The following is a 25,462-nucleotide window of genomic DNA, read 5'->3' as shown; positions in this document are numbered from 1 at the left end:
CAAAGGTAGATGTGCCAAGTCACCTTTGTCTTTGCCCAAGATCATGAGTTACACTTTGGCAAACCAATTCATGACATATTATATGGTTTTCATTCAGTTCTAGTCTCTAACAGAAACAGTGTAAATATTATTATTTTGGTTCAGTGCATCATATTAACATTTACTCGTGGAAGGGTTGGTTATAGGCGTCACTTTATATTGATTGGTTTGGACTTTGGGTGGCCTTGAACATGATTTTATTGTTGTGTGAGTATTCATATATAGTCCTATACCTGGTCTGTGGGGTAAATGGTGTTGGTAATCCATTGATGGATTGTCACATTTGTGGGCATCAACTTGGCTCTCTAATTATTTTCCGGTGACAAAATGCGTTTTTGTGGTTTACTCTTTTAGCTATTCGATTCTTGAAGGCTTGGTGGAACTACTATGACATGAATTAAAAATCTTTGTACGATGTTAATTAAGAAATATTAATCCTACCTGAACATTTCCTACAATCATTCATGAGATGGACCAATAGAACTAAAATTTGTCATAATAGAACACTAACTAGAGAAAAAATAACTAATTTTAATCACTTGAAACCTAATGATCAAGGAAAATATACAAAGTCATGGGGTATTCATGAGACGATGTGTTTATCTTTCAATCAACCCTAAATATTGACTTTTTAAATACATATTCGTCTTTAGACTTGAAGAAACCCGATGAGATGCGAGGTTCATGAACTTGGGCCTGGGTTTCATGACCCGGGTCATGTACACCATAACACCCCTAGTGAGAAGTAAAATCTGGTTTTAAAAATATAATCTGTCTCTACTAAGTGAAGAGATATACAACCAAAGGTTTCAGGTAATTTAAGAAGGTGGTCTGAGATGACACTTACGTTGGCAGAAAAATACAATTTATTACATATATTTACAAAGAAACAAAGGAGGCCTCACATTTATCTGATTGAAAAAGAAAATACTACATTCAAAGGGCGTCTGCCTAGCCTAAATTCATTTATATAAATCAGATTGCCAAACTAAAGCAATTTAACTGTCATAATCTACTGCAGAAAGCAATTACCTTATGATTTTCGATCTGTTTATTTTATACACAGTGTTGATATACACTAAATATATAAAACAAGAGTTCCTAATTGCAAAAGCACTAGCTATTTCACTGATTTGTGTCCTCAAATAACCTATTTATCCTACATTGGAGGGTGAAGTCTTTTCCTTTTCTCTTCTCCATACCATATTTTATCTGGCATCCAACTGTGTGATGGTTACTTCATTAGCTGAGCACTGTTTATGATTTGGCAACCAAGAATGTGAATTGAGTCTAACATCCTCTTCAGTATAAAAACCCGGAACTTTTGGTTGTGGCAGTAATTTCTCACCATTCAGCAATAGAACCACAGAAGACATGTCTGGTCTATCTTCCGGCCTTTGCTGCACGCACAACAGGCCTACTTGTATGCATCTTATGACTTCAAAGGGTGTGCATTGCTCCCTTAACACTTCATCCAATAGGTCTAGCGCTCTTTCTTCACTCCATAATCTCCACGCCTAACAACGGAAGAGTAAAATTAGTGAGTAGGAAACGATTCAAGTTAGAATATGATTAGCAATGTGATAGTGCTTACATATCCAAGAAGATTATGGTCGTGTTTTGGGTCTGAAAATTCCCTGTTCTTTTTCCCACTTACAATCTCTAGTACTATCACACCGTAACTAAAGACATCTGATTTCACTGAAAAATGTCCACGCACAGCATACTCGGGAGGCATGTAACCACTTAATATATAATTATCAAAGTAAAAGAAGTATTATTCGAAAATGCAATATCAAATAAATAACGTTAATGATGTAGGAACTAACTTACTATGTTCCAGCGACCCTATTTGTATCAGCCTCAATTTGGTCTCCCAAGAATATTCGAGCCAACCCAAAGTCAGATATTTTCGAATCGAAATTGGCATCTAACAATATATTGCTAGTTTTCAAATCTCTATGAATAATCCTCAGCCTAGAGTCTTGGTGAAGATAAAGAAGTGCTCGAGCAATGCCACCAATAATGTTGAAACGCTTAAGCCAATCCAATGACATCCTTTTGGTTTCATCTGGTCAGTTAAACACACACATTCAGAACAGCACTTGAGGTCTTCATATGAAAGAAGATTGAAGATTGTCACAAATAATAAGAAGAATGAAATGAAAAGGTTCAAACCAAAAACAAAGTAGTCCAAGCTTTTGTTGGGCATGTATTCATAGATTAACATTTTTTCTTCTCCTTTAATGCAATAACCGAGAAGCTTTACGAGATTACGGTGCTGAAGTGTGGCAATCAACGCCACTTCAGTCGTAAACTCTTCCAACCCTTGTCCAGACTTTTTGGAAAGTCTTTTCACTGCTATTTCTTGTCCACCTATCAATGTGCCCTGAAAAATAATGATATTGTTAAAAAGTTTTCAAGGAAAGGAGAAGTCATCTATCTATCAATTGTTTATCACCTTATATACTGGTCCAAAGCCACCTTCTCCAAGTTTATTACTACTTGAAAAGTTTTCAGTGGCATGAGCTAAGACTGACAACTCAAATATTGGCAAATCAACATCCTCCTTTCTCGGTTTATTTTTGCAATGCTTGTTGTAAATATTTATTGCTGCCCCTGGTTAGTTAGAAGATATAAACACCATATCACCACCACCATTTATTGGAAGATATAAGACACAAAATTTCTATTTATGATTTTACCTGACTTTTTAATTATCATTATGGATACACATGTCATGAATCCAAAAATAATCACACCCACTGTGATTCCTGCTATCTTCTTCTTGATGTTTCCATGGCCATCTGCTGCAATTTGATCTGAAAGATATAGAGCACGATTAGTCTCCAACTTTTTGAATTATGCTCTATTTAACAAACTATTAAGAGTAAAGAAAAACTGAGTAGAAATTGGATTTTATTCAACTGAATTCATGCATTGTACCAATGAACTCTCATGAGTTATTTATAGATGAGCTGATGGTGTAGGAATGATACAATATAACTAATGTATCCTAGCAGGCTAGCACAACCCCTATTCAGTTAGTAACTGTCTGAAACAAACGAAACTGAAACTGTTTGAGAAGTTAAGCTAGCAGGACTTTCATAAGGAACAGATTCTGGTAATAACCTCCCGCAAGCTGGACCATGGTATCTATATATCAACCACGCCAAGCTTGGATAGAAGCAATGAGAAGGGACCTGATGATAGTGCCTTGGTATAGAAATCAGCAACCTGGGACTTGAAGAAATAGGAAGAAGACGCATTAATCATGCCTCAGACTTATCTCTGACTGTGACAATCAATCTCCAAATGCTTAGTACTCATGGAAAACCAGGTTCACTGAAATGTGGAAGGCACTTTGATTGTCACAGTAAATGACTGAAGTGCGAAAACACTCAACATTAAGATCCCTTAAGAGATAGGTAACGCATTGAAGCTCACAAGTAGCTGAGGCTAAAGCTTTTGTATTCAGCCTCTGAAAATGACTTAGAAACGGTTTCTTGCTTCTTTGATCTCCAAGAAATGAGGGAGGAACCCAAGAAGAAGAAATAACCTGAAACTGAGCGCCTAGTGTCTATGCAGCCACCCCAATCAGCATCAATAAAACCTAAGAGCTAGATAGATTAATTGCGAGGGTAAAACCGTTTTACCAGGATTTTCTTTTAGGTACCTTAAGACACAGTGAGCAGCAATATAATGAACCTGTCTAGGTTGAGAAAGGAACTGACTAAGTTGTTGAACAACAGAGGTGGTATCAGGCCTAATTGGTGTGAGATAAAGTAACCTCCGATGAGTCTTATATAGGAAGAAACATCTTCATACAATTTTCAAGTATCCTGAATTCCTAATGCAATTGAAGAGAAGGGTCAAGAGGTGTGCTGACTAAAAACCCCCGATTAAGTAAGCAAATCTGTACAATATTTTCATATGCCATCATTGCCATGTAATAACAAATGTTTGTTTAACGCAATCTTGGATGTTCTTGTTCCTATTCCACCCACTTCTCTAAGAAAATGCAATAATAAGATAGAAACCAAAAAGAAGTTGAATGAATACCTAGTTCTGAAGGTGGGACTCTAACATAAAGATCTTGTCCCCGTTGAGAGAATTTCCTGATGTCAACCATATTATGAAACCAAAGTAGACACCCAGTTCCACCATTAGTAATATATAAATTTGCATATGCTACACAGGAACAGTTTCCCAGACACGACACCTTACATTCCTCAAGGTTCATGGTCTTATTGAACCAAGACGAAGATGTGTCTGGCAACTTCGAATACGTATAAGTCCAGAAGCCATCTAAGTAACTGTTTTTGCAAATAGATTTATTCCTGGGAATACAGCCGTCAGTCCAATTTTGTACACTCCAATGTTTTGGAGACTTGGGAACATATCCTTTCAAGCATTCACAAGTTTTAATGTAACCGTTGGCACTGCATATAGAATTTGCACCGCAATAGGCATAGTTGTCGCATTCATCTAACCCCGCTTCTGTGACGACTTGCCGGCTGTTACTTGATCCAACTGTCCAAGACACAAAATCCCCATCACCTGAAGGCAACAGTCTAAACACGGTGGCAGTCAATCTCTCAAGAAGCTCGAACTCAAAATACACCTCTTTTTCATTGAACACAAATATTTGATTGAATTTTGGATTTGGAGCAGGATATCCACGAAAAGACTCGCCATTCCATTGCCCTGTTCCAGAAATTTTATCAGAGCCCTTGAATGTAAACACTTGGGGATATCCTCTAAGGTCCATTCTCATAGTGTATTCTCCCTTGGCAGGGTCATCCGAGCTTTTCCAAGATGATAGAAATCTTTCTAGACCAGTTTCTAAGTTCCATCCAAGCTTCATTCCCGGCATCAAAGTGTCACAGGGATAATCAAAACTCTGCCACAGAAAACTGTCCTTGTCGCCATTTTTCACTACGAAATTTCCTGAATCCAGTAGCTGAGCAGCAACTACCAGGTAACGGTTATTATTCCCTGCTGCTGATATATTGGATGACCAGAGAGTACTGTTGCTTGCGCCATCAAGAAGCAGAAGAATCCCGTTTTGATTGAGTTTTAAAACTCCAGAGTTGTTTTGCAGAGGTGTTTCTCGGTTGGCCACCCATACCACTGTTAGAGGGGACACGTTCTTGTACCACACACCCAAGTATTTATGTGTTGAATTCCCAGGGCTGAAGAAACCGGCTTCGATGATTCCACTTGGTGAAACTAAAACTTGACCGTCTCGGATAGATTGATTCACTGCTAAAGTGTCTAGTGAAGAGGAAGTTCTTGTCAGGTAGGAGAATGACAAGAACCATACTAACATGTTATGCAGTAGCAGTACCATTATTTTGTCAGAAAAAGAAGCTTTGGTGATACCTGGGCTTTTTAGATTATGCAATGCAGAGGAAGTGAATGAGAATGTTATAGAACGAGCAACAAACTGTTGAGGTAACGGGGCAAAACACGTGTTTGATCAAGGATGGCAGCACCCAATTCCATTCACGTAGGAATAAGACTGCTGTAAGTCTGTAACTTGTACGTCAATGACAAAGTCCACAGATTGCAAGTCTGGAAAAGTCTATAGATTTTTTTTATGGACCATTTTTATCTATTAGACAATTCACAATGGTTAAACTAGGGGTGTCCAACAAAACCCGAACCGAACCGGACCCGGTCTAACCGGTCGTTTTTTCACTCATTGGGCCGGTTCGGTTCGGGTGCGGGTCTGATCGGTTGAAAAAAATGGGTTCGTTTGGGTCTGGGCGGTCGGTTTCGGTTTAGGCTCTGGACCGACCGATCCGACCGAACCAGAGAAATACTTAAAAACAACCGAACCCATCAGCCCACTATCACTCACCCAGACACCCACGAAGCCCAACTGAAGAGAAGTAAAACTGTGAAGTGTGAACCCTAGCTGCCGTTGAACTCTCACTCTCATTCTCTCTCTCTCTCACTAAGCGAATGGATGTTGCTGCTGCGTAAAAAACCCTAGCGCCGTCGCCCTCCCTCCATCACTCATCTTCTCATCTTCTTCTTTGGTGAGTCGCAATCCCTCTCTGTGTGAGACCTTGCTGGCCACTGCTTCCTTTTCCTTTCACTGCTCTCTCAAGCTCGTGATCTGACTTGCTCGTTTGTTTTTGTTTGTAGGTCGTGTTAAATCCCTGGAATAATTTGGCACCCCACCAAGGAAGCAGATCTGCTCTAGTAAGTTCCACCCTCCTCTAGTAAACATATATGCAGGTGGAGGACTTTTTTATTTTCTCTAAGGATCAGTGTGTGTAGTGATTGTGAGGGTTAGGGTATTTGAAAAATTAGATATTTGCGGAAACAATGGTATATACATTCGTTTTTTCTTTCTGCTATTTCCCTTGGCTGTTGTTATGTTTCTCATTTTCTCCCTTCTGTTTGTTTTTTCTCTCTAGCTCGTTTTATTAGTGGTCTTTTATACCACTTTATCTTATGTACTTTGACTTTGCTGATGCTTTTCCAACTTTTAGTAATAATATTCTCCTTTGTTTCTAAAAAAACGTGAGCTTCTCAAGTTTTTCCTTATTTGGGTAGCCAAAAGTTTTTGTCTTGGAACATTTTAGTTTAATGGTGACTGTTTTGACGTCTGCAGCTAAGTATCTTAGCCTACATGCTATCTTTTATTTTCCTCTTTTGCTTTTTTACTATAAATTTTTGGTAAAGCTAGCAGATTTGGGGACTGTTTTACAGATTAGCCAAAGATCTTTTAGGAGTTGGTAATCAAAACATTGTTAAGATTATTGCAGTGTTTTTTCATGTTAGTAATCCACTTGGATATGCCTATTTTCTTATTTTGTGTAAATTTTAATGTTAATTTTTCTTTGGTAAATGTTAATTTGTCTTTGGTGAATGATACCTTATACAGTGATAACATGAGATTTCTGTTTCTTAGTCTGTTGCTATGCTATTTCTGTTTTTTATGGGGTGGTTTTATGAAGTTGTTAATGAAAAGTACTAGTTCCTTTGTTTTGCAAAGTGTGTTTCTAATTTTCTATTTTATTTATGAATCACTTTTGTTAACCTTTTTGTGTTATTTGTGATATGGGACAGTCATGGAGCAGCCTAATCAAAATTTGCCTAACATAGTGCCTGAACAAACAATAGGAGGTCGTGGAGATCAGCCGATTAACCAGCCAGCCGTTGCAATTGAAGCTGGTGGAGCTGAGCCTGCTAGAGCTGAACCAGCCCTTCCTCCTATTCCAGAAACTCGTAAGAAGAGGAAGCCAAATGCAAGTGGTTCTAGAAAACAATCACCCTCATGGGACCACTTCACGAGAGTGCCTGATCATGAAGTTCAAGATCCCACTGCTGCATGTAATTATTGTGGTAAGAGATATCTCTGTGATTCTAAGATTCATGGTACATCAAATCTGGGTGCTCATACTAGAGTTTGTCCCAAATATCCTTATGCTGTTATCAATGACTCTAGTCAAACAGTCCTATCTTTTAAGCCAGGAGAAGGTAATGATATGGTTGCAGCGAGTCAAAGGTTCAATCTTAAAGCATGTAGGAATGCAGTTGTCATGTTTGTTGTCTTAGATGAGCATTCATTTTCAAAAGTTGAGGGTGATGGGTTTAAGATTTTGTGTAGAACACTACAGCCACAATTTACTGCCCCTTCAAGGCAAACAGTTGCTAGGGATTGTTTCCAACTATTCCTAGATGAAAAAGTGAAGTTAAAAAAATTCTTTAGAACTGAGTGTAGGAGAGTTGCCCTTACCACTGATTGCTGGACTTCTTGTCAAAACACTGGTTATTTGACCTTAACTGCTCATTTTATTGACAATGAGTGGAACTATCAAAAGAGAATCATTAGTTTTGCCGAAGTTATCAACCACAAAGGGGATACCATAGGTAGGAAAATAGAAGAGATTTTGAGGGATTGGGGACTAAGGAATGTTTCCACTATCACAGTTGATAATGCCTCATCAAACGATGGTGCTGTGTCTTATTTAAAAACAAGATTGAAAAACTTCAATGGGCTTGTGTTAGATGGACAGTTCCTCCATATGAGGTGTTGTGCTCACATCTTGAACTTAGTAGTAAATGACGGGTTGGTAGACCTCAATTCCTCCATTAATAGCATTCGAGGTGCTATTAGGTTTGTGAGGTCTTCATCACAAAGAAAAAATAAGTTTAAGGAGTGCATCCAATTTTCCAATATTTCCTCCAAAAAACTTGTGTGCCTTGATGTTCCAACTAGATGGAACTCAACATATCTAATGCTAGATGCTGCGGAGAAGTTGCAAGTTGCATTTGAAAAGATTGAGTTTGAGGATCGTAACTATGTTCTGCACTTTGACAAACCTCTAACTCCCCCTAAGAGTATTGATTGGGAGAATGCAAGAGCATTTGTAAGATTTCTTAAGATTTTTTATGATGCCACCAAAATTTTTTCAGCATCTGTGCATTTAAGTATCCATACTGCCTTTCATCAACTCTGTTTCATTTATACTGAAATCCTAAATTGTATTGCGAGCCCAAATCCTGTGTTGAGTAAAATGGGTCAAGAAATGAAGAAGAAGTATGATAAATATTGGGGTAATGTTGAAAATATGAACCAGCTTCTATACTTCGGTGTGATTCTTGACCCCCGTAACAAGTTGACGTATGTGGAGTGGTCTCTTAGAGAGATGTATCCTGATAACCCGAATTTGGTGAGGCTCTTGTCTGAAAGTATCAAGGAAAATCTGGGTAGAATGTACTCTTGGTATTTGGCAGCACATGAGCAGTCTATTAGGGGTAAACAACAGGCTAATGAAGAAAGTTCAGGTGGAGACAAACCTGTTGCTGCTGAAGCGCCATCACACGTGGCTAGGAGAGCTGCCTTTTTACAACATTTGAAGGAAAAAAATTCAATTGAGGAAAGAAATGAGCTGGAAAGGTATTTGGGTGAAGCTATTGAGAAGTCGGAAGAAAAATTTGATTTACTTTTGTGGTGGAAACATAATAGCTCTCGATTGCCCGTATTATCAATGATGGCTAGAGATGTTTTTGCCACACCTGTTTCCACTGTGGCATCAGAGAGTGCTTTTAGCGCTGGTGGTAGGGTCATTGACATATTTAGAAGCTCTCTTTCCGCAGAAATGACAGAAGGACTAATTTGTACTCAGAATTGGTTGAGGCCTTGTCGCTTCCAATTCAAAGATCTTGATTTGAGTGATGAGCTTGAAGAATCTGAAAACATTGTGGCTGGTATGTTTTTCAAATTATATTCGTCATTTGTAGTTTTTTGTGTTGTTCAGTCTCTTGTATTTTATACGTTGTTTGTCATTGTTTTCAAGAATTGCTAAAACTTGCTGGAACAACAATTGGAGATGGAGATGATGGTCAATCATCTCAATCACAGCCTATGCGCTGTGATTGATAATTTATTGAAGTGTAAGTTACTGTTTAGTGTTTACTTCATTTTTAAGTTCTCTCTCAGTTTTTAAAACATGCACTTATGACTTGGATTTTTTCTGACATTTTATGCAGTTCTATGACTTTTTTGGCTTTTTTGGAGTCTTGTATAAGACATGACTCACTTAACCTGTTTGCATGACAATCAAGAGTCTTTTTGGGAACCTGATTTTGGATCTCTAAAGACATCACTCAGTTGTAGGCCGCATTGCTGGATTTGTCTCTTTTAGTGCAATACTTCATTTTCCTTGTAATGATGTAAATCATCTAATTTCTTTATGAAAATCTGTTTTGTTGCTGAAATTTTGGTTCCTAAAATATTTCCTTACCTTGTTGCTGAAATTTAGGTTGAGTTTAAACATCCCCATTTGTGGAAGCTGTTGCAAGTAAGGAACTCCATCTTCAAGCTGGAATGTAAAGATGAATTAGGTAATAATGTAAAGCTGAATTACACAATAGACATTCCCATTGACCTTCTATCATTTGATTTACTTAAGATGCTTGATTGTGTAGGTTGGCCATGATGCTTATATTAACCAGCAAAGCACTGATTCTGGGGGCGAGAATGACTTGGCTTCAATTCTTTTAAGCAGATGTTCTGTGATCATGTAATGCCTTACAAGTTTCTTCCCTCTATTTTGTTAATCATGTCTTTGATTGAAATGTTGGTCTGCATTGTAGTAGAAAATCTTATTGATCTCTTCTTTCAGACTTTCATGGAACTGTCTTTCATGGAAGCTGTCCAAGGGTGCACCAATATTGGCATTTCAAACAGAGGCTCTTTGCAATACTTGTGGTATGCTTGTTAAGCTATGAATTTTGAATATGTTTGATTACTTGTTATGGAAGTGTGGTGAATAGCTTAAGTTTAAGTCGTTATGAATTGAATTTATGACTGTTCTTTGCATGAATACTATAATTTATTAACTCAATTTGCATTGTTGAAGGAAAGATGGAAGGTATGAAATTGGCTGGGCTTGCAATGGAAAAAACAAGGAACAATGAAAGTGACACTTGGAGATGAAGAAGGAACAATCTAGTGGCCTTGTTGAAGGAGGCTTACCAAATATCCAACTGATGTCTTTAAATCATTTGTGGCACTGAAAAAACTAATGCCATGCTATTTGAATTTATAATTGTAACTATTTTTAAGTACATTCCTTGATTGCAGCAGGTTGTGGAACTAATGATCCATTATTACCTTGTTTAAAATGTTTCTATGCTCTTTGAATTTGTAACTATTATTAAGTAAATTCCTTGATTGCAGCAGGTTGTGGAACTAATGAACTATTACCCTGTTTAACATGTTTCTATAATTCGTTAGTTTTTTTTTTTTTGAAAGAATAATTTGTTAGTTGATCACTTGGTCAAGTTTTATTTTTTTAACAGATAGTATTGATTTGGACTGTGAAAAATATTGGTAGCCCAATATGTCTTTGTCCAAAAATATCCCAAAAAAGTTGTAAAAAAACTGTTGAAAATAAGAGCAAAAATAAAAATGTCCAGGCCCAACAACGTTTTTTTTTTTGGTCACTGGCCCATCACCCGTTTGAACCCATCCGACCCACCCGTAACCCGCCAAACCCGCACCCGAACATAACCGAACCTGTATATGGTCGGAAATGGGCCTAGTTTGCATGTGCTTGGGTTCGTTCGGTTTGGGCTTTTTGGGCCCGAAACCGACCGAACCCGCCCGATGGACAGGCCTAGGTTAAACAACAAAAGTTTTGTTTACCCCTTTTTTACCCCACTTTTTCTCTTCCCAACACTCCACATCATCTTATCTCTCCAATTCAAGAAATTCTCAACAATTACTCACTCCAATGGTTTTCTCTCTCAACACCCTACCCCACCACTTTTTATTTCATATTTTTATTTAATTTTATATTATTGTTTTTATTATTTACATAAAATTACAATTATTGTTTTAAATTTAATTAAATAATAAACACTCAACAATTTTTTTTTTACTATAGACAATAATTTATTTTATTTCCTTAACTAAAAAATGGAAGACGACAAACGAAGCACACAATAATTTATTTTATTTCCTTAACTTAAAATGCAAGACAACAAACTAAGCACACAACACACAAATAACGTAATTAGTACGATACAAATCATCTTCCATCACGAAGCATTTTCAAACTTTGTCCATATGTGCTTCACTAGATCTGCTTGCAGTTCGTGATGAATGTTCGAATCACGCAACTCGGATCTAGCACACACATGATTTGCAAAAGCGGGTAACACCTCGGTCGAGTATGGTTGCAGTGTACTAGATCCACCTTCCCCAGATTGCTCAAAATCGGTCCAACGTTGAGCATATGAATCTCGTTCATCCTCAACAATCATATTATGTAATATGATGCATGACCTCATAATGATACCCAAATCAGCTATGTCCCACAAACGAGCTGGTTCACGGATGATTTTAAAACGAGCTTGAAGAACTCCAAATGCACGTTCGATGTCATTCCGACATCCCTCCTGAACTTGTGCAAACAACTTGTCGGGTTCACTTTGAGGAAGTCTAATCGATTTGACGAAAGTTGGATAAGAAGGGTAGATACCATCAGCTAGATAGTATGCCATATTATAGGGACGTTGATTCACAAAGTAATTCACATTTGGAGCCTTTCCCTGTTCCACGTCATCAAACACTGGTGACCGATCTAGAACGTTTATGTCGTTCAACGTTCCCGGACATCCAAAAAAGGCATGCCAGATCCATAGATCATGAGATGCAACTGCCTCAAGAATAACCGTTGTGGTTCCCTTATCCCCTCTAGTAAATTGACCTTCCCATGCTTTAGGACAATTTTTCCACTCCCAGTGCATGCAGTCAATACTCCCGATCATGCCTGGGAACCCCCGCATTTCACTAAAATGTAGTATTTTTTGCAGGTCATCTTCGGTTGGTGCTCTAAGGTACTCGTGCTCATACAATCGTATGATTCCTTTACAGAATCTACATAAACACTCCAGTGCTGTAGTACCTCCGATTTTGTTGTACTCATCGACTGCATCTGCTGCCACACCATAGGCTAACATTCGCATTGCTGTTGTACATTTTGCCAAGGGTGATATTCCTTCTTTATAGGCTGCATCAACTCGCTGGGTGAAGTAGTTATCACTACTTGAAAGGTCCGCAACGATTCGAAGGAAAACATCTTCTTGCATCCGATACCGACGACGAAACATTGTATCGTCATATGTAGGCTCATTGGCAAAGTAATCCTCAATTAGCCTTCGGTTTGCCGCTGCATGATCTCTCCTGACATATTTTCTGCTACGAGGTGCCCTATCTTCCAATATTTTGTTTCGATGCTCCCTAACTTGGTTGAGTATAAAAGCTTCTTCAAGTTCAGAATTTTGAAGGTATGCTGCAAAATCAAAAGGATTTGGAACTGGATTTTCAAAAGAATCAGGATCCATTTGTTTTGAAATTGGAAGAGATTTGGGATATTGGTTCTTGTGATTTTCACAAGAATTCGAAGTAGATTGGAAGAGATTTGGGATATTGGTACATCAATGGATCTATGAATCCATATATATAAGTACATTGAATGGTGGACACTGGTGGATTCGAAATAAGTTATCAACTAGAGTAAATAATCGGAAAATGACAAGATTCGAATTGAGTGGAACATATTCAAAGACATTAAAGTCAAGCACTACAAACTTGACACCACTGGTGGATTCGAAATAAGTTATCAACTAGAGTTAATAATCGGAAAAGGACAAGATTCGAATTGAGTGTAACATATTCAAAGACATTAAAGCCAAGCACTACAGACTTGACACCACTGGTGGATTCAAAATAAGTTATCAACTAGAGTTAATAATCGGAAAAGGACAAGATTCGAATTGAGTGGAACATATTCAAAGACATTAAAGCCAAGCACTACAGACTTGACACCACTGGTGGATTCGAAATAAGTTATCAACTAGAGTTAATAATCGGAAAAGGACAAGATTCGAATTGAGTGGAACATATTCAAAGACATTAAAGCCAAGCACTACAGACTTGACACCACTGGTGGATTCGAAATAAGTTATAAACTAGAGTTAATAATCGGAAAAGGACAAGATTCGAATTGAGTGGAACATATTCAAACACAATAAACCATACATTAAATCCAAGCACTACAGACTTGACACCACTGACAAATTATTAAAGTGGACTGGGCGAGCCCCTAGAGGGGCAACGCCCAGCATGTATCCCGCCCTGAGGCGGGGCCCTGGCCTTCAGATGGGCCTTGACCTCGGAGGCCCAATAGGTAGTACCCAAGCTCTATAAATAGGAGGTAGTTATCAAGTGGAGGGGACTTTTTGGCTCATTTGGGAAACTGACATATGAGATTTAGCACTATCTCTCTCATTCACATTCTCTCTTAGCATAATCCTCTACCTATAGGTACTATACCTCTCTTCAATGTTCGGTCCAAGAACATTTGGCGCCGTCTGTGGGAACTGTAAACTTTCTACTCCCATTCACGTGGATTGATTGTGCATGAAGTTACCTCTGATTGTGATTAGGCAATTCTCTGGTTTTCTGATTTTGATTCTGTGACTAGTGATTGGTTTTCCGATCGAGTTTGCATCGTTTCTGGTTTGGATGGAGACTCGACGCAGGAGGCAACATCATTCACCAATGCGACAGCGGATTTCGCCGCCTCGGCGGCCTCATCGTGTGGTCCTGGATTCTCCGGTACGAACGACAGGAGTACAATCGCCTTCTCCTCCTCCATCACCTCCTGTACCACCACCTCCTCCATCGCCTTCACAGGTGGGATCTCTGGAGCGCTCACCAGAGAATTCACCTGCTCCGGAACAACAACCGGCGGTGACACAGGAGCAATGACGCCATTTGATGCGCAACATTGGCAACATCCAGCAGCGGAATGAGCATCTACAGGCTCAGTTAGATTTCTACCGTCGCGAGCAGCGAGATGATGGAAGCAGAGAAGCAGATTCCGTGGCTGAGTTCCGTCCGTTCTCGGAAGATGTCGAGAGTGTGGCGATTCCGGATAACATGAAAACGTTAGTTCTGGATTCTTACAGCGGAGATTCCGATCCGAAGGATCATCTTCTGTATTTTAATACGAAGATGGTGATAATTGCGGCGTCAGATGCGGTGAAGTGCAGGATGTTTCCATCGACGTTCAAATCGACGGCGATGGCGTGGTTCACAACTTTGCCGCGAGGATCGATTTCAAATTTCAGAGACTTCTCATCCAAGTTTCTAGTGCAATTCTCGGCAAATAAGAATCAGCCGGTGACGATCAATGACCTATACAATATTCGCCAGCAGGAAGGGGAGTCACTGAAAGAGTACATGGCAAGGTACAGCGCGGCGTCGGTAAAGGTAGAGGACGAGGAGCCTCGAGCTTGTGCTTTAGCATTTAAAAACGGTTTGCTGCCGGGAGGGTTGAACAGCAAATTGACACGTAAGCCGGCGCGCTCGATGGAAGAGATGCGTGCTCGTGCCAGCACTTATATTCTCGACGAGGAGGACGACGCTTTCAAAAGAAAGCGCGCGAAGTTGGAAAAGGGCGACACGTCGCCCAAGCGCGCGAAAAAAGATAGGAGCGGCGAAGATAAGGGGGATGGCAAGCAGCAGAGACCAGGTAAGGGGAAGTCGGTATTCAAACCGACCAAGGAACAGTTGTATCCACGGCGCGATGATTATGAACAACGTCGGCCTTGGCAATCTAAGTCTCATCGCCAGCGGGAGGAAACTGATATGGTGATGAACACAGATTTATCGGATATGCTCCAAGGGGCGAGGGACGCAAATCTAGTGGATGAACCGGAGGCCCCAAAGTATCAGCCACGAGACGCCAATCCCAAGAAGTGGTGTGAGTTCCACCGGTCCGCCGGGCATGATACGGATGACTGTTGGACTTTGCAGCGGGAGATTGATAAGTTGATTCGGGTGGGATATCAAGGAAATCGTCAAGGTCTGTGGCGCAACGGTGGCGATCAAAACAAAGCGCACAAGAGGGAGGAGGAGCGAGCGGACACTAAGGGCAAGAAAAAGCAAGAATCAGCGGCTATCGCCACAAAAGGGGCTGATGACACGTTCGCTCAACACTCAGGCCCGCCCGTCGGGACCATCAACACCATCGCCGGGGGATTTGGCGGCGGTGGCGACACTCATGCGGCGCGTAAGCGCCATGTTCGTGCCGTTAATTCCGTTCATGAGGTCGCTTTTGGATTCGTACACCCTGACATAACAATCTCGATGGCGGACTTTGAGGGGATAAAGCCTCATAAGGACGACCCGATTGTGGTACAGTTAAGGATGAATAGTTTCAACGTTAGAAGGGTACTCCTGGATCAGGGTAGTTCGGCTGATATTATCTATGGTGATGCATTTGACAAGTTGGGACTAACTGACAATGATCTGACTCCATATGCGGGAACCTTGGTAGGTTTCGCGGGGGAGCAAGTAATGGTGCGGGGATACATTGATCTAGACACAATATTTGGGGAAGATGAGTGTGCCAGGGTTTTGAAGGTAAGGTATCTGGTTCTCCAGGTGGTGGCATCTTACAATGTCATCATTGGGCGAAATACATTGAATCGCCTTTGTGCTGTAATTTCAACAGCCCACTTGGCGGTCAAGTATCCGCTAAGCAGTGGAAAGGTGGGAAAGCTGAAGGTGGACCAGAAGATGGCGAGGGAGTGTTATAATAATTGCCTTAACTTGTACGGCAAGAAGAGTGCGTTGGTTGGTCATAGATGTTATGAAATCGAAGCTTCGGATGAAAATCTTGATCCCCGGGGCGAGGGGCGAGTAAATAGGCCCACGCCAATTGAGAAAACGAAGGCGCTAAAGTTTGGCGATCGCACTTTGAAGATTGGGACCAGACTGACGGAAGAGCAGGAGACGCGCCTGACAAAACTGCTTGGGGAGAACTTAGACTTGTTTGCTTGGAGCTGCAAAGACATGCCTGGAATTGATTCGAACTTCATATGCCATCGGTTAGCATTGAATCCAAGTCTCAAGCCAGTTTCACAACTCAGGAGGCGCCTGGGTGGCGACAAAGGGAAGGCGGTGCAACAGGAAGTCGACAAGTTGCTGGCGGCAGAGTTCATCAGGGAAGTGAAGTATCCGACGTGGTTGGCGAACGTCGTAATGGTGAAGAAAGCGAACGGGAAATGGCGAATGTGTGTAGATTACACAGACTTAAACAAAGCATGTCCAAAAGATTCGTATCCCCTTCCCAGCATCGATAGCCTTGTTGATGGTGCCTCGGGCAACGAACTGCTTAGCTTGATGGATGCTTATTCTGGCTATCATCAAATCCGCATGCACCCGGCAGACGAGGACAAAACGGCTTTTATGACCGCCAGAGTCAATTATTGCTATCGCACCATGCCGTTTGGACTAAAGAACGCTGGGGCGACCTACCAAAGATTGATGGATAGGGTTTTTGCTGGGCAGGTGGGAAGAAACATGGAGGTTTACGTTGATGACATGATTGTTAAATCAGTACGTGGTTTAGACCATCATCAAGATCTGGAGGAAGCCTTTGGCGAAATAAGGAAGCACAATATGCGCCTCAACCCGGAGAAATGCTCTTTTGGTGTTCAGGGGGGCAAGTTTTTGGGATTCATGATCACATCCAGAGGAATCGAGATAAACCCAGAAAAATGCAAGGCGATTCAGCAGATGAAAAGCCCTTCTAATGTGAAAGAGGTCCAACGTTTGACGGGGCGAATAGCAGCTTTATCTCGGTTTATTCCCAAGTCTGGTGACAGATCTTTCCCTTTTTTCAAGTGTCTTCGCAAGAATGTCGCATTTGAGTGGACGGCGGAGTGTGAGGAAGCTTTTGTTCGCCTCAAGGAACTCCTATCGTCACCGCCAATCTTGTCGAAACCAATATAGGGACACCCGCTGCATTTGTATTTTGCTGTGAGCGATAGTGCTCTGAGTTCTGTGATGTTGCAGGAGATAGATGGCGAGCATCGAATTGTTTATTTTGTTAGTCACACACTCCAGGGCGCGGAGGTCAGATATCAGAAAATTGAGAAGGCGGCGCTGGCGGTCCTCGTCACCGCCCGGCGGTTGAGACCTTATTTTCAGAGTTTTCCCGTGAAGGTGCGGACGGATTTGCCCTTGAGACAAGTATTACAAAAACCGGATTTATCAGGTAGATTGGTCGCCTGGTCGGTTGAATTGTCAGAGTATAGTTTGCAATATGATAAGCGGGGCGCAGTTGGTGCGCAGTCACTAGCTAACTTTGTGGTCGAGTTGACTCCAGATCGGTTTGAAAGAGTGGACACTCAGTGGACTCTCTTCGTGGATGGATCCTCCAATAGTAGTGGCAGCGGCGCGGGAGTAACGTTAGAAGGACCGGGGGAACTAGTGTTGGAGCAATCCCTGAAATTCGAGTTCAAAGCAACGAACAACCAAGCAGAATATGAAGCTCTCATCGCCGGATTGAAGTTGGCGCGGGAAGTGAAGATCAGGAGTTTGTTGATAAGAACGGACTCACAATTGGTGGAGAATCAAGTGAAGGGAACTTTCCAGGTCAAAGATCCTAATCTGATCAAGTACCTTGAGCGGGTACGGTATTTGATGACACTTTTTCAAGAGGTCGTGGTGGAGTACGTTCCTCGGGCAGAAAATCAGCGGGCGGACGCGCTGGCCAAATTGGCGAGCACGCGGAAGCCCGGCAATAACAAAAGTGTGATTCAGGAAACGCTGGCGTACCCAAGCATCGAAGGCGAGCTCATGGCCTGCGTGAACAGAGGGGGAACATGGATGGGTCCCATAATATCTATCTTGGCGGGGGACCCGGCAGAAGTGGAGCAATGCACGAAGGAACAACGGCGGGAGGCGAGTCACTATACTCTCATTGACGGACACTTGTATCGCCGTGGTTTCTCAACGCCATTGTTGAAATGCGTACCGCCAGAGAAGTACGAAGCGATAATGTCTGAGGTACATGAAGGAGTGTGCGCGAGCCACATCGGGGGAAGGTCTTTGGCTTGCAAGGTGTTGAGGGCGGGTTTTTACTGGCCCACCCTCAGGAAAGATTGTATGGACTTCGTGAAGCAGTGCAAGAAATGTCAAGTGTTCGCGGATTTGTCTAAGGCACCGCCAAAAGAGTTGGTAACGATGAGCGCCCCGTGGCCTTTCGCCATGTGGGGTGTGGACTTAGTCGGACCTTTTCCGACCGCCAGGGCACAAATGAAGTTTATATTAGTGGCGGTGGACTACTTCACTAAGTGGATTGAGGCTGAACCCCTGGCCAAGATTACTTCTGCAAAGATAGTCAATTTCTACTGGAAGCGTATTGTTTGCAGGTTCGGGATCCCAAGGGCGATCGTATCTGACAACGGGACCCAGTTTTCAAGCAGCCAAACAAGGGAGTTCTGCAGGGAAATGGGCATACAGATGAGGTTCGCCTCTGTTGAGCATCCGCAGACGAACGGGCAGGTGGAATCTGCAAACAGGGTAATCCTGCGAGGACTAAGACGACGGCTTGCGGAGGCTAAGGGAGCTTGGTTGGATGAACTTCCGGCGGTGCTGTGGTCGTACAACACCACCGAGCAATCTACTACAAGGGAAACCCCCTTTAGAATGACCTATGGGGTTGATGCCATGTTGCCGGTGGAGATTGACAACTTTACATGGCGGACTCAACCAGGTTTTGAAGGGGAAAATCAGGCCAACATGGCGATGGAGCTGGACCTTTTGTCGGAAACGCGCGACGAGGCGCACATTCGGGAAATAGCGATGAAGCAGCGCGTGGCGGCAAAGTTCAACAGCAGGGTTCGCGTCCGAGATATGCAGGTCGGCGACCTGGTCCTCAAGTGGCGATCGGGAGCCCCGGGGAACAAGCTTACTCCTAACTGGGAAGGGCCCTACCGCATTATTAAAGTTCTTGGTAATGGGGCCTATCACTTAGAAGAGCTTGATGGAAGGCGGTTACCTCGATCGTTCAATGGTTTGAGCTTGCGCTACTTTTATAGTTGATCGCAGGCGAGAAAGTGAACAAGGCGGAATCGCCGGAGCCAGATATCTTTAAGATTTTCCGAGGTGTTTTCAAATTCTCCAATGTATTGCAATAACAAGGCGTGCTCTTTTTCTCCGAAAGGAGTTTTTTAATGAGGCGCTCCATCAATAAAATAAAACGAAAATTCACGAAATTCGTGTCCAAAAATTCCAGGGATTCCCTGACGATCGGAATTGCCGATCGACATAAAGAATTACGGCGATCACTAAGTGGGACAAGCTTGATCCCCAAAGGGGCTTGTTGGAACCCTGAAGGTTGTGGCGATTCCACAAATGGCCTTTGACGCCTGGGAATCACCCTCCGGAAAGTCTGACGTGATCGCCGGTCCCGTAAACGATGTGCTGGGTAAGTCTCGCCAGAATACGACGAGCGCCGTTAGCTAGGCAAAAGTCTTGGGACCCCCAAATGGCCATTGGGATCCAAGCATTGTAAGCCCCGAGCGGGCAAAGCCCCGGGCGAAGTCCTCGAGAATGGAGGCCGTTTCTTCCTATTGGGGAAAACGTCTAAAGTCTTGGTGGTGGAATACCAAGCAACAAGTCCTAGTTAAAATTAAGGCACGAAATCGTTAGGCGTAATTCAATCATATGACGCGTGAAAAATAGCGCAAGATATAAGGTCGGCGAATGAATAAGGTGGAAGGCGAGTGCTTGGTCACTCAGAATGTTGAGTATTTTACTACTCTGGCGTGTTGAGGGGTTAAACTATGAAACTTATTCTTAAATTTTTTAAGCCATAAGAAGGCGGCGACTAAAAAATGTACGGCGGAAGCATTCCAACATGATTTACAAAATATCCAACGGCGATATAAAAAGCTATGGCGAAGGGTTGCTTAAACATAGACGAATGGCGGAAAAGTACACTACAAGGTGACAGTAAAAGCTAAAGTAATGTTAAAATTACATTATTCATTGTTTTCTTTCTCCTGTTCTTCTTCTTCCTCTTCTTCTTCAGTCGCTGTCCAGAGGTGTTGGTCAATCAGGGGAGGATCGTCGGGACCAACCAGTCCTTCGGCGGTTATCTCTTTCATTACTCCCATGGCGCTAAAGTCAAAGTTCGGGTACAAATGTTGGGCCTGATCTTTGGCGAGGTAGAAATCGCGCTCGCGGTTGTCAAGGGCGATGTCAGCGGCTTGTTCCCTCGCCTTAGTGGCTTTGGCCTTCTCCGTCGCCAGTTCGGGTACAAATCTTTGCCAGTTGGGAAGCAATCTCAGCATCTTTCGTGGCGAGGGCCTCGGCATGAGTTTCGGTCGCTTTCTTGATCTCCTCGGACGTAGCCTGCATCACCGCCTCCATGTCAGACTTCGCCAAGGCCAAGGACTCCGCAGACTTTTTCTCTTGCTCCGCCAACGCCTTCTTTACTAACTCCAGCTCAGCTCGCAGTATGGCAAGCTCTGACTCCTTAGCAATCAGCGCCTCGCCTCGGGCGATCAAGTCCTTCTCAGCTTGCTCTTTTTCCTTTTTGCAAGCTTGAAGGCTTGCATCAAGCTCATCTGCTTCTTCCTTCATCAGCGCCAGCTGATCCTCCAGCTCGCCGATTTTAATCCCCGCCGTGCCAATCATCTTGTCGGCATAGACTTTGTCTTTTCCTGCCTGCGTCGCCAGTTTGTCGAAACGCTTTTCCCAAGCAGCGGCGGCTTCTTGATGCTTAGCACTTTCGGCCTTCAACCGCTCAGCGTCAACGGTGGCGGCATTGAACTTCTCAAACGCGTGGGCAAAGATGCACCCAGCGCGTAGGAGGCAAGCAAGAGTCTCCTCCTTGGTGTCATTAAGGCCCCGACTCAAAACTTCTTTTTCTATGGCGTCACGGTTAAGACCAGCAAGTAAGAATTCTGAGGGTTCAATGGCGTTGGGGAGCATATTATAATAGCTTGAAGAACCGGCCTCGGGAGCAGGGGCTTGTTCAATTTGAGCCGCTTCAGAGGTAGTGGCAGCGCCAGGACAGGATTTTTCCCCTTGATGAGGCGGGGGAGGCATGGAGCTCGCATCATGTGTTGAGGGCGGGCTAGGAGGCGCATCTTGGCGAGAGGGAGACTTCGGGGTTTCATTTTCTTTTTCCTTCTCTTCAACAGGAGTGTTGGAAGTCGCAACAGCTTTTGTGGCGTTGACACCGGCGAGTTTCTCGGCAGCTGAGGATTGAGAAATGTTGGTGGTTGTGGCACCGACGGAGGCGGCTGTGGCGCCAGCAGAGGACTCAGCGGCAACAGCAGCGGTCGCACCGGCGGTGGCAGGAGTAGAAGCTGGTACGGTGGTTGGCTCGATAGCCGCGGCGACGGAGGCTTCAGTGACATTTTTGCCTTTAGGCGCAGCAGCAGTGGTGGGCTGAGCGCCAGGGTTGGATGTGCCGGCGCCGGAGGAGGCTTTGACCAATCTTCTCCTCTTGGGAGCTTTGGTGCTCTCGGCTTGGTTCTCAGCACCGCCCCGTTTTTTCACGTCGCCCTCAGTGTTGAACTTTGGGGAAAAGCGAGCCATTCTCCTCTCGCGGGCCTTCAGGAGCTCGGCGTTCGTGAAATTCATATCTTCTGTAACAATAAAAAATACGATCAGTGACAACATAGGAGACGAGAAAGGAAATGTCAATAATAAAAGTGAGCTATGGGCAACCTAAGTATTTGGGAGTTCTTGAGAGGTCAGCGCCCTCAAGGACTGTTGTGCAGTCAAGGATGGGAAGTGGGGCAAGGAGATTAAGAAAGGCTTTGTCGTTGGCGGACAAAGATTCCTCTGAAGGATCGGTGATCCCATTGGGCTTCTCCGTCCAGTAAAGAGGAAAAAGGGCGGTCCCGTCTCTAAGGGTGAATGCCTCTGGGTAGGCGGGATGAACCGCCACACGGAAGTACTTCCGTGCGAAGGAGGACTTCGCGTTACTTTTGTGAGGATGCAAGCACTTCCGGCCGGCTCGGGCCTTCAAGGAAATCCATCCTTTGTTTTTGATGGACTTGGGGTCGACGTCGTAGAGGTAGAAGAAACTGGTGGGGGATGGGGCGATGCCGACAGCGGCGCTTAAGATTTCAAAACACCGAATGAAGGCCCAGGCGTTAGGGTGGAGTTGGCAGGGAGCCGCGTTGATGTCGCGGAGGACGGTTTGGACAAAGGGCGAGAAAGGAAGCCTGATTCCAAGCTCGCTAAACATGTATTCATACGCAAAGAAAAAATGGGATCTCTTTACGTCGCCGTCTGGCTTATGAAGCCAGGGGCGGTCCTCAGGACTGCAAATCCAGATCCTGAGTTTGGCGTTAAACTCATCGTCATGAGACAAACCACCCAGGGAGTTCACGAACTGCACGATGAGATCGCTATTCTGGAAAATAGAAGGTTGGTCTATAGCCTCGTGAGTGGGGGCTATTTGGACTGGAAGGGGTAGAGTGGCGTAGGTTTTTAGTCGGTAAGGTGGGATCTCCGGGACCTCTAAACGGAGGCCGCCGGCGGCGGTGGCATCAGGGTCGCTTCCGGAGGAAGAAGAGGAGTGGTTAGGGGAGGTAGGGCTTGAAGCCATTTTTAGAAGACAGTAAAGTGAAAGAAAGGAAAAGATGAGTATGTGTATGATGCAAAGATAAGGACAGTGGGACTCACCGGAGTAGGATGTGAAGAGTGGGTAACGGAAAGGGTGATAAGCGACGGCTCCGGAGCGGAAGTGGGTAGAGGGAGTTTGGTAAGCGATTAGGGAGGTAAAGAGGGGTCTCGGAAAGGGATGACTGTGGGGAAGAAGGGTTTTTATAGGAGAAGGGGGAAGCTGGAAGGGTGACGCGTGTTGGACGCGTGTGGAAGGTTGGAAGTCATGATGGTTTTGGGGAGGTGGGTCGCGTGCAATGGGGAGTTACTGCGCACGATGGGACGGTTATGAAAGGTGAAGTGACGGTTCCGGAGAAAGAGGGAAATTGATGTAACCGACGCGTCACGTGGGGCAGTCACGGGGGGCAGATAGGGATTTGAAAGGGTTTTGAAATAAGGGAAAGCGCGAAAAGCCTCGCCACTATAAAGATCAAACACCATCGCCTGACAGGTGACACCAACAACAAAGTTCAGTCGCTCGCCGGGGTTACCGTCAGTCAATGATTGAATGATCAGCACATGACCCATGCCTGCCACCTTTCCCGCCGGCGAACGATCATACACCTGCTCCAACTTATCGCCAATACGAAGTAATCGTTCTCGCCGCTTGTGGACTAGTGGACTTGCCAGCTCGGGTTGCTCGTCAAGTCAGTGGACTGGGTAACTGAAAATGCAAGTTTCCTTTTGCTCACGCCATGTTGGCGATATAGTTTACTTTTCTTTTCTCAAGCCATGTTGGCAGTGCAGATTCTGGTGTACTGTAAGACATATGTAAAAGCATTTAAAAGACACCCTTAGCTCTCGTACCTCGAGCTCGGTGTCTTGTGGACTAGTGGACTGGGCGAGCCCCTAGAGGGGCAACGCCCAGCATGTATCCCGCCCTGAGGCGGGGCCCTGGCCTTCAGATGGGCCTTGACCTCGGAGGCCCAATTGGCCCAATAGGTAGTACCCAAGCTCTATAAATAGGAGGTAGTTATCAAGTGGAGGGGACTTTTTGGCTCATTTGGGAAACTGACATATGAGATTTAGCACTCTCTCTCTCATTCACATTCTCTCTTAGCATAATCCTCTACCTCTAGGTACTATACCTCTCTTCAATGTTCGGTCCAAGAACATAAAGCAAACAGGACAGACTCGACACCACTGACAAATTAGTAAAGCAAACACTACAGACTCGACACCACTAACAAGTTATTAAAGCAAACACTACAGACTTGACACCACTGACAAATTTGACCGAATACAGACAAATACTCGATTGAAATTAATTCCCAAATAGCTCTTGGGCCAACTTCTTCAACATCACTTTCTTATGGTCACCGAGGTTCTCTTCGGAAGCTAGCTTTAGATACAAATTGGTTTTCATCAATTGGTTAGTCTCTGCTTGCACCGATGCTATCTTCTCCAATCGTACAAGCTCTTTCTCCTTCATACCTTCGAATTTATCCCAACCCCAACCTTTGTCCTCCTGCAAGGGAGCTTCTCTACTTTCTTTTTATTCTTTCTTTTAGCTGCCTCCCTACCGATTGGACGAGGAATTGATCCTATAGAGGTTGAGCCACATGCATCACTGTCGTGAGATCTCTTAGATCCACTACTTGCTGAGCCACTATTTCCTCCTACTTGACTACAAAAACGTGGCAGATCACGGAGTTGCATCCATTCTTCCATCAAAGTAAATTGAACATTCTTCCCACAGGCGAATAATTCCCGCGCTTTTGCCAAAACATCATTATCCGACCAACCGCTTGCTTGCTGACGCTTAGCGGCATCATAAGCGCCAATCCACTTACCCAGTATTTTGTTCATATAATTCTAGCGGTTTCAGCATGCATTTCCATCACGCGGAGGATCGAATGAGCAATGCTCATTACAATACTCAGCAATATCTCTCCAAAATGTTTCTCCTCTCTGGTTTTTTCCCACAACACTACTTGTTCCACAGTTAATCCACCCACTAATTAACACCAAATTTTGTGCAGTGCTCCATGCTGGTGACTGGGTTTTCTTGCTCTTAGGAGTTGTATCCTCTTGATTTGGAGTGGTATGATTAGCAGCTGGATGATTGCCACCAAAACTCATTTGTGTTGAAAATTCGGGAAATTCAGGTGCATCAACACTTGGAAAATTTTCATTCACCATTGGCATATGACCACTAGACGGGGGTGTTTGAGATGGGTATCTCATAGAGGGATGAAAGGATGACTGGTTGGAATTTGTTGCAAAATTGTTGAGATTTTGAGGACATGGGTAGGAAAATTGATTCGAATCTTGATAATTGTTGAGATTTTGAGGACGTGGGTAGGAAAATTGATTTGGATCTTCATAATTGTTGCGATTTTGAGGACGTAGGTAGGAAAATTGATTTGGATCTTCATAATTGTTGGGATGCTGAGGACGTTG

At 43.4% G+C, this 25,462-nt stretch overlaps 3 protein-coding genes across 7 annotated transcripts; 1 reads left to right on the top strand and 2 right to left on the bottom strand.

Annotated features, from left to right (window-relative positions):
- Nucleotides 1–1,052: 1,052 nt before the first annotated feature.
- LOC130728598 (G-type lectin S-receptor-like serine/threonine-protein kinase At4g27290) lies at nucleotides 1,053–5,536 on the bottom strand. Its single transcript, XM_057580110.1, has 7 exons — nucleotides 4,102–5,536; nucleotides 2,745–2,861; nucleotides 2,501–2,658; nucleotides 2,218–2,428; nucleotides 1,873–2,110; nucleotides 1,634–1,784; nucleotides 1,053–1,556 (listed from the first exon to the last, which is right to left on the bottom strand). The coding sequence occupies exons 1-7, from the start codon at nucleotides 5,390–5,392 to the stop codon at nucleotides 1,248–1,250; spliced, it is 2,475 nt and encodes an 824-aa protein (XP_057436093.1). The 5' UTR covers nucleotides 5,393–5,536; the 3' UTR covers nucleotides 1,053–1,247.
- A 203-nt stretch (nucleotides 5,537–5,739) lies between these two features.
- On the top strand, nucleotides 5,740–10,760 carry LOC130728596 (zinc finger BED domain-containing protein RICESLEEPER 2-like). 5 transcript variants are annotated; one of them, XM_057580105.1, is made up of 9 exons: nucleotides 5,743–6,086; nucleotides 6,196–6,252; nucleotides 7,126–9,270; nucleotides 9,360–9,456; nucleotides 9,553–9,727; nucleotides 9,825–9,906; nucleotides 9,991–10,085; nucleotides 10,188–10,273; nucleotides 10,425–10,760. In XM_057580105.1, the coding sequence occupies exons 3-4, from the start codon at nucleotides 7,128–7,130 to the stop codon at nucleotides 9,440–9,442; spliced, it is 2,226 nt and encodes a 741-aa protein (XP_057436088.1). In that variant the 5' UTR covers nucleotides 5,743–6,086; nucleotides 6,196–6,252; nucleotides 7,126–7,127; the 3' UTR covers nucleotides 9,443–9,456; nucleotides 9,553–9,727; nucleotides 9,825–9,906; nucleotides 9,991–10,085; nucleotides 10,188–10,273; nucleotides 10,425–10,760. The 5 variants fall into 5 exon arrangements, with proteins under 5 accessions (XP_057436089.1, XP_057436091.1, XP_057436088.1 ...); XM_057580107.1 differs by having other exon boundaries at nucleotides 9,553–9,735; nucleotides 10,430–10,760; XM_057580104.1 differs by having other exon boundaries at nucleotides 9,553–9,735.
- Nucleotides 10,761–11,625: 865 nt separating this feature from the next.
- On the bottom strand, nucleotides 11,626–25,246 carry LOC130728597 (uncharacterized; the record flags this gene model as incomplete). The annotated part of the gene is given in 2 exon segments (XM_057580109.1): nucleotides 11,626–12,785; nucleotides 24,655–25,246. Coding segments are annotated over 2 exon segments (1,752 nt in total), but the record flags the coding sequence as incomplete, so codon positions are not given.
- Nucleotides 25,247–25,462: the final 216 nt, after the last annotated feature.

The sequence above is a fragment of the Lotus japonicus genome, chromosome 1 (genome assembly GCF_012489685.1).
Source record: "Lotus japonicus ecotype B-129 chromosome 1, LjGifu_v1.2".
NCBI classification, from domain to species: Eukaryota; Viridiplantae; Streptophyta; class Magnoliopsida; order Fabales; family Fabaceae; genus Lotus; species Lotus japonicus.
The sequence above is the reverse complement of the archived record's forward strand: the minus strand, read 5'-3'. Positions and strand labels throughout refer to the sequence as shown.